Source organism: Papilio polytes, unplaced genomic scaffold (genome assembly GCF_000836215.1).
Source record: "Papilio polytes unplaced genomic scaffold, Ppol_1.0 DF822289.1, whole genome shotgun sequence".
Classification (NCBI taxonomy): domain Eukaryota; kingdom Metazoa; phylum Arthropoda; class Insecta; order Lepidoptera; family Papilionidae; genus Papilio; species Papilio polytes.
Genome location: NW_013526915.1, coordinates 1,599,998 through 1,608,689, shown reverse-complemented (window position 1 = coordinate 1,608,689; position 8,692 = coordinate 1,599,998). Strand labels below are relative to the sequence as shown.

The window sequence follows — 8,692 nt, the reverse complement described above, 5'->3', positions numbered from 1 at the left end:
GCAGTTGTCCCGCCCAGCGAGCAGTACGCAGTGCGGCCGCACATCGCGGTGCACGATGTCATTCTCGTGACAATATCGCAATGCTTCCAGAATCTGACGCATGTAGTGGCTACAAGGGGATTTCATGTGTTTTTACTCATTTTTTCTTAACCATAATGAAGATATTGAAGGTCAATTAATACTAGATTTAGTATAACGGCAAAAATTAGTCTAATCTCAAAATTAGGAACATGACATAAGAATTTATTTTTTATTTCTCAAACATCTTTTTTTGTTTTAGATGTTAGTACATTTTTGTTAATTTTCTAAAATTACTTGTACTATTCCAACTAAGCTCTAGACATGTGTTAGGGTGGTTTACAACCGTCCAATTGGATTCGAACCCACAATACTTTAATCCACAGTACACTGAACCTAGTGGTTAAGTTATGGCTATTGGTGCAATATGAATTTTAATATTTGTAAAGCCTTATTTTATTGGTACAAAACTTAAAATCGCTGACAATGGGAATCATAAAAACAATTCAAACAGAACTTTAAATGGACAGAATAAAAATGAGCAAATACTTTTGTAAGATTTCAATGTACTGTTATTATCTCTGTATTATAATTGGTTTCAGAGACGTAACAATATACATTGAATGATTGACACTGGTTTTAAACAAAAATTACAATGAAAGCTTTGATTTAATATAATGTTTGTAGTAATAAGTCCACCAGCTGTTAATCAAAATTCAAAACAAAAATCTTAAGTATTATCATTTTCATTTGATTATTTTAGACTTAAAATGTCATGAGTAAAATAATATTCTAGTTTAAATATTTATAAAAAATCCTTGCCGACTAAGAATAAATGACATTTGATATTTCAAAATGCCTGGTTTACACTTGGCCAGTACAGTTGGAAAACAGTACTAGTAGAAAATTATTAAGAGCAGATTTATTACTGTCATTCAACTGGCAAAATGTGAACACTAACTGGCACCAGTGAGTCTATTTAATAAATGCCTGGCTTGCACAACTGTACTGGCTAAGTGTAAACCAGGCTCAAATAATTAAACACATATCACCCTAACAAAAACAGTTATATATCTTAAGAGATGTAAGTCATTGCCACAATATGACAAAATGTTAATTTTTAATGTAATCTCACCATGCCACAGCTTCACTGTAGACGAACCCTGCAGTCGCTCTACGCACAACTTCGAAACAGAGATCAGATCCATCCATACTGAAATTCAAATATAACATTATGAATAAACTATATCATAACAAAAACAATATCCAATAGTGTATCCATGATATTGTGTTTTAGTTATAATTACTTTTCTTCATCAAACATAACTTATTTCATGTGATACATTAGCTTCCTATTGTAAATAAATAAAATAAATAAATAACAATGATTAGGTTAACAATGTTCAAAAACATTATACATTTTTCCAAACACAATCTAACATTTTAACATAATACTTTGAAAAAGTACAAAAACCTTACTATATTACTTTCATTTCTAACAAAGTAGTTTTCAATACAGATATTACATGACCCCGACTCAGTGATCTCTACTACAGATATGAACAAAGATTTAATCTACAAATTGCTCTGGGAAACGTTCCAATTGATAACACAAACAATATTTATAGACAATATTGTTTATATAGTATGAATAATGACAGGAAATAACATTATTCTTCAAAGATAAATATAACAATACTCACTATTCAAACACCATGTACAGCATTCCCTCTGAACTGTATGTCTCCAATAATTCCACTATATGAGGATGCTTCAACATATGACATATTGTAGCCTCACGTTTCAGATCTGGAAAATATCAATAATACCTATATAAGTTTTTTTGCAGCACAAAATTTATTATAACAATGCTATTAAATTATAAATAAAGTTTAAATAGATGGTTGTTTATGTACCTCTGAAATGGTACAATTGATTTTAATGAAGTTTGAGACAGATAGAATATAATCTCAAAGATAACATAGGATTGTTTCTCATTTTTTTTCTTAATTTCCATGTGGACCAAGTTGGGAGCTAGCTAGTAAAAAATAACAACTAATGTTGTTCTTTAATATTGACATAACAAATTGAAGCTTAGTTTTAAAAATAAATAATTTGGACTGAAGCATATTTTCTTTTAAACTATTCAGATTCAGTTAAAACCACTATGACTAATTATTTTAATCAAAAATTCCAACGAAAATGAAGTGGTTGTATTTGGTTTATGTAAAGTATGTTTCCAATTGGAGAATATATAAATACATCCCAAAAATATCCTAGAGAGTGTTTCAATTAAAATAATCTAAGAATATAAGTACATCATGATTAAATAAAAATAAACATGTTAATATAAATATTTATTTAAGAATTACCCACCTGCTGTACTGAGACCCGGGCTTGCGGTGAAGCGAGCTACATCAACAATCTTCACGGCAAACTGCTGTCCCGTCTGACGATGTACACACCGTCTTACAAGGCTGAATGGACCCCTAGAAAACATAATCACACATATAAGTCCTGGCTAACCTAGAAAGTCCTCTATAGAGGAATTCTACTACAATGGTTCGCTTTATGTATATGTACATAGTTTTCATTCAGAATATGTGTTAGTTACTTAACTTTTTGACCTGGAATTCACTATCACCAATAAATTTTTGTTTTTGACTTTCATTATATCTTCCAATAGCCGACTGACAAACAGATAACTATGAAGAAAAAATAAATGTGTAATTCTGTATACCTAGTTCATAAGTTCTTTGTAAGCTATTATAAATGAAAGGCTATTACATTCATATCTTCTAATTGTTATTTACATATCATAGATGATCTATTCAGAACAGCAATTTAACTAAGAATACTTTTATTTATCTAGTAAATTGTTAGTCACAAATAGGTTAGGCAAAAGTTGTAGATCTCTTTTTAATTTTTCTATTTTATTTATTCTCTAAGAACATAGATCTTAACCACCAATTAGCACTTACAAAAACTAGAAAAGCATAATGAGGTAAGCAGGATAATAAATTCTTTTCTAATTGGACATTTTACTCTTGTAGACAGATTTTGCCAATTGCCTAGTAAAACATAAAAATTACTCATGTCATAGTTCAATATTGAAGCATGGATTTTAATGATAGTTGAACTTTTTATAATATTCTGTTATTGCAATTGAATTCACATCTTTTCATGTAAATTATATTCATTAAAGTGAAGTCAATATTTTTTACTATTAGGTTATACCATTTATGTTTTAGAAACTTAAATCACTTGTTCAAAATTAAATACGATAGTGTGATAAACTTTAAATTAAACGTAGTTTGCCTGTATTTTTAATAATTAATTTAAATAATTTTATAAAGACATTAAATAAATATTGTATACTCACTTGCCAATGATTTCACAGAGTTCATAAACGTCGTCGAATAAAACTTCGTCCTCGGCCATTTTAAGCAATAATACAAACAACTATTTTTAGTAAAAGTGATAAAATATCATTTTCAAAAAAGGTATAACTTTAGAACACGAAGGTTACGCCCCGAGAGGAAAATCCGAACTTCAAAAGGTTTAAACACTTTATAAGAACACTAAATAATACAGAAGATAAAAAATTTTGTAAGCGAATAACAAACACTACGAAAAGGTGTAATTATGTGCAATTTGTGCATATTTAAATTAAGAAAATCCGCGACAATTCGCTCATTTTCCTTTTGCTGTATAACATTTCACTGTATTATCTTCAAAATAATGACTAATATTCACGAAATATACATATGTTTAAGTTTAATTTGCAGGTTTTAGATAATTGGAAATTGTAAAATAATTAATTTATTCCCTTATTTTCTATTTACTTTTGACATTTACTAAGGGTTGCAAATATTGGATTTGAAGTGAGCAGCACTTGCACTGTGTTGTCATCTAAAACCTTAGTGCTGTGCGAAGATGTTGCTTTTTTAAGAGTGGCAATAATGTTTTTACACACTCATGCCCAGTAACACTGGGCCAGTGCAGTTCGTCAGAATATCTCGATAACTGCACTGGCAATTAACTGGCATAGAGTGAACACACTAAATGGCTTCAGTGAGTTCATACAATTTATGACTGCCCGTCGCAACTGTCCAACAGTACTGGCCAAGTGTGAACTGAGCATTACTTACAAATCTCGGAAAAAGCCAAGAAGATTATTTTTTATAACGTAGAATTAGGTTTTATAAGATTTTCTCATTACTTTTCTTTTGTTAGATATTTCTACACAAATGATTTCCTGTATAATAATGTGTAAATTAATTTCCAAGTAGATGTACAAAAGGTGTACCTTTTCTTGGACGACGTTCACGTTTATTCTAACAAGAATGAATCGTCCTAATTTATCTAAATCTATGTAGGTTTAGCACATTTTCTGGCAGACTCGATCGATAGCTCTAGGCTTAACATCCTAGTTTGACTAATTGGGGGTTTGAGGTAGTTTTAATCATAAAGAAAACACAACAAATCTCCAAAACTTATTTTACTACAAATACGGAATTGCTATTTAAAATAACTTAACATTACTATGTTACGTTTGAATGTTATATGCGAAAATATTGGAGTGGTAAAAACCCTATTTATTTGTTTTTTTTTTATATATTTATATACAAAATATTAAAAGACCTGCATTTGATCCATACCAGGATAAAAAAAATATTTCTACGTTCATCATACGTATTATTTCTATATATAATTGTAGGTAATACTTCTGTGTTCCTTATTTCTAAATACATACTGTAGTCGTTTAACAAAAAAGGAAATAAAACACCTCTCTCCTAACCTAACTTCGAAAACATTCTTGTAGAACTATTTTGCTTTCTTCTTAAGCTTTATTGAAAAATTATAAGAAATGAGTCAACTTATTCATACCCTTTCTCTAAGATAACAATTATAGTTAATTTAAAAACATTTTTCATCTAAAGACTTATTCTAAGGTAAGCAGTAAATTATAGGCGGAATTTTACATATCATGAATTACATCGAATGACAGTACTATTAACTTTTCTCTTAAAATATTCACAATCGGGAACGGTTATAACTATATTGGCGTCATCGATTTTAGCATTTCTTGTCTTGTTAATGCTTACTAGGTAACTGCAGTTGTAATCTAGCTCGTAGATGTCAAATGAAGTCTCCTGAAAAAAGTAGTAAAAATTAACAGATCTTAAACCAGTTGCTATTTTTTTAATTAAGGCGTGTGTCTCAAAGATACTAGCGCTAAACTTTATAGGCCAGTACAGTTGCTTTGTAGAGCTCAATAATTTGACTGGCAATTAACTGGTACAGTGTGAACGGCAATTGGCGCCTGTGAGTCCATAAAATCTACGACTGGTCGTCGCAACTGTCCAACTGTGCTGGCCACGTGTAAACCGCATATAATAAAACCAATCTACGACAGCACCTTAGTATAAAAGAGGAGCAAATATATTACGCCTCTACAATGCAAATTCTTTTAGCACTGAAGAAGCTACCATGAGCACTGAATTTATAAAAATACTCATACATACCTCAGTAATTGCTAACAAATCTTTAATTTGTTTATGGGGGTTTTGACATTTTATTGTCTTCCAATGAACAAAGTACCTGTAAACATAAAAATTGATCAGGTGATATGCATAATAGCTATGTCACTAGCCTAGATTTTAAGTCTGACGAGGGCCAGCTTTAAAATACCCGACTAGGAGATGACGCAAGTATTCTTTGGTATAGTCCTCTCAAATGCTATTTACCCGGCAGACAAAATTTTTACCTTTAAATGGATTCTTATTCATTGGACCAGTTCAAAACGAAGTGTGGTTTTTTATTTTTTTTTAGTGAATCACCTTTTTTTGGATTTTTAAATTACCTCTTACGGATACTTGAATATCGTCTTTCGATTTTATAAAATATAAGAGCTTACCTTTTACTTTTGTCATTATTTTTTAAATTCGATTCCCATGAGATTTTCGCCTTAAGTTTATGATCAACCCAAATAATTTTATTTAATTTAAGATTTTTTATTTTCTTTTCTTTCTCGTTTTTTCGCAGAGGTTCTGGTGGTCTATCTGAAATTAATATTTTTAAGGTTAAGTATAGATTATAAATAAATGTTTGTATAGCAGTAGTTAGAGAGTAGTAGAATAGTTAGAGTAGTAGAGTATTTACCATCATTTACATTTGTTGTATTATAGAAAATGGCTGCCTTTTCACTTCGTAACTTTCCAAGACCGTACTGGCTTATACTTTGTACTTGTAAAAAGTACATTGAATTTGGTTGTAAATCTTTTATTATGACGTATGTTTGTTCCTGTAAGTTGCAAAATCACTTTTCATATCAAAAATTCACACAAATGCAAAAATATTTAGTTGTCAATGACGTATCAAGTCTCCAGACTTCTTCCAAGATTATTGTCAAGAACTCTATCTGTCTCTCTCAGCTTAGTTCATTTCTATACTAGACAGCTTGATCTGAAACTAATTATAAATATACCTTTGGCACACTCTGATGATTGACTAGAACCGAATCCAGTTCTCTACCCAGTCCACGTACTCTTCTACTCCAGAAAACCTTGTAACGCATGATGGGAAGATCTGATCTCGGTTCCTTCCATTCTAATTTAATCGTCACGTTCCCTAAAAGTGATTATATGTAAAGACTTCCTTCTAATAAGAGACATAACACAAGAATTACATCTATAACAAATCTGCGCCCTTAAAATAACGACATTCTTAATTTTGTCAATGTATACACTTATCTACTTATTAGTTAAATCTATATCTAAATTAATAAGTAAAATTCCTAACTTAAAGTAATGCAATCAATAATCTTATCTCCATATTCTTAGAAACGTATCGAAATTAGTCATCAAATTGTTGACTACGATAACTATCCGTGCATTTACCGTTTTCCGAACTGATCCTTTGCACCTTCAATTTCTTTGGTGCAGGAGGCGGCCTTGGTCCTTTCCGAGGGGTAAACGGAGAACTTGGTTCAGAAAACCCTCGAGTCCCAGACGCACTTACTGCTGCCACTCTGAACCGGTACCAGCGACCGGGTTTTAAATGATTACGAAGAGATACCTTGGTCCTGTCAAAATACATTAAAAGCATCAGTAGGTAGTAGGTAGGTAGCTAAAGGAATGGATATATCGCCCCCGAAACAATTGCTATCCTTGTTTATTAAAAGAAGATGGAAGAAGACGCTATATTCGGGTTGTGTGAAAAATCGCTGAAGCGTGTAATTATGAAGTCGTTCTATGACTTGTACTCGTATTCTACTTGTAATACTCATATTGACAAACTATTACAGCTTAGGCGTTTTATTTATAAACTATTACAGCTAAGGCGTTATAGTTTATAAATATTTCGGACAAATTTAATCATTACTCGGATATACAATGCCAACCGGAAAGTTGATTTAAAACCGTATAATTTTAAACATCATCAATGTTTTTCGCTAATAAACTCTAATTGGATTCGATATTTAACATAAATTAAATGTAGATCATTTCCTATTTTAAGATGTAAGTAGTTGATAACATTTGCAAACATTTAGGACGCGCACACACCTTTGACTAAACTATCGCACAACTGTTTAGTCTTGCTTTGATTTCTATAAGCTTACATGGAGTTACGCACATTACTCGATTTTTAGTTGTACAAGTAACCAGTTTAATTTTCTGCAAAACAATCGACAATCGCTCAACAGTGTGCGATTGTTTAGTCAATGGTGTGCGCACGTTTTTATGAATTTTGTTTTCGTGTCATTTGTTTTAATTGCTTGATCTTTGAGCGCTTTATTTTTTATTTTATGTTGGTACTCATTAATGCGATACCAATTATTTAATAGTTCCCTAATCAGGTGTTTAATCAATGATGCAATATTCAGCGTCATCATCTACTAAATTGTTTCTGAGAATGTCTGTAAATCAGATAGACTAGTCATTGGCCTTATTTTTTTTACACCTCGTTAATATCAAGATGGCAGTTTTTTAACATGTATTTTATCGTATAATATCAGTTGTGTATTTAAAACGAACGCAAGAAATGTTACGAAGTTAAACTCCGATGATTGACAACGTTAAACTACTTACGGAGAACGCAGTAAGCGTTTCGGGGAATTTCGCTGTTGTGTTTATCATATTAAAAGAAATATTAAGAGCTATTGATTTTTTTGGATGTTTTTAATAATGTAATTTTAATGAATTCGTTTTTGTTAACAGTTTATAAAGAATTTGAAGCTCAAAGTAATCCATCTTATTTTAAAGATTATTCTAAACATTTTTTAAATTTAAAATACCATTAGATAAGATAAAATAATTAGGGGCAGTACTACCAAATTCTCGTAAATTGCCTGATAATAATCAAACAGATAAAATACTTGACGGAAATATAGGATTTTTTGTTTCACAATTCAAGATACCGATAAATAAGAACCTGGTAGTTAGTAAAAGCGGCAACGTCGCAAGGACGCTTAAAAGATCATATTCGGGCAGTTTTGTAAAAAACTTTATTTTTCATGTTAAGATAAATCTTTCCTATTTTCTGCTAAAAATTTCTTTAAAAAGATTGTATACATTATATGCTAAATATTAAAAAAAAATCACTTATTTATTTTAATATTTGGTTAAAAATAAAATATATAAAATGAAATAAGTGGAATGAATTGCGAATC

The 8,692-nt window shown here is 30.6% G+C and overlaps 2 protein-coding genes across 3 annotated transcripts in view; both read right to left on the bottom strand.

Moving 5' to 3' along the window:
- The window catches only part of LOC106106181 (peripheral plasma membrane protein CASK-like), a 4,777-nt gene extending 866 nt beyond the window's left edge, over positions 1-3,911 (bottom strand). Inside the window, exons 1-5 of the mRNA XM_013286728.1 lie at positions 3,401-3,911; positions 2,395-2,507; positions 1,722-1,827; positions 1,154-1,231; positions 3-109 (exon numbers count right to left, since the gene is read on the bottom strand). Of these exons, the coding sequence (XP_013142182.1) occupies positions 3-109; positions 1,154-1,231; positions 1,722-1,827; positions 2,395-2,507; positions 3,401-3,459 (463 nt within the window). The 5' untranslated portion in view covers positions 3,460-3,911. The remainder of the gene's footprint in view (positions 1-2; positions 110-1,153; positions 1,232-1,721; positions 1,828-2,394; positions 2,508-3,400) is intronic.
- Positions 3,912-4,812: 901 nt separating this feature from the next.
- Positions 4,813-8,692, bottom strand: part of LOC106106326 (anosmin-1) — an 8,297-nt gene continuing 4,417 nt past the window's right edge. For both annotated transcript variants that reach the window (XM_013286900.1, XM_013286899.1), the window contains exons 5-10: positions 6,921-7,105; positions 6,509-6,651; positions 6,184-6,325; positions 5,939-6,083; positions 5,547-5,622; positions 4,813-5,174 (exon numbers count right to left, since the gene is read on the bottom strand). In XM_013286900.1, the coding sequence (XP_013142354.1) occupies positions 5,007-5,174; positions 5,547-5,622; positions 5,939-6,083; positions 6,184-6,325; positions 6,509-6,651; positions 6,921-7,105 (859 nt within the window). In that variant the 3' untranslated portion in view covers positions 4,813-5,006. The remainder of the gene's footprint in view (positions 5,175-5,546; positions 5,623-5,938; positions 6,084-6,183; positions 6,326-6,508; positions 6,652-6,920; positions 7,106-8,692) is intronic.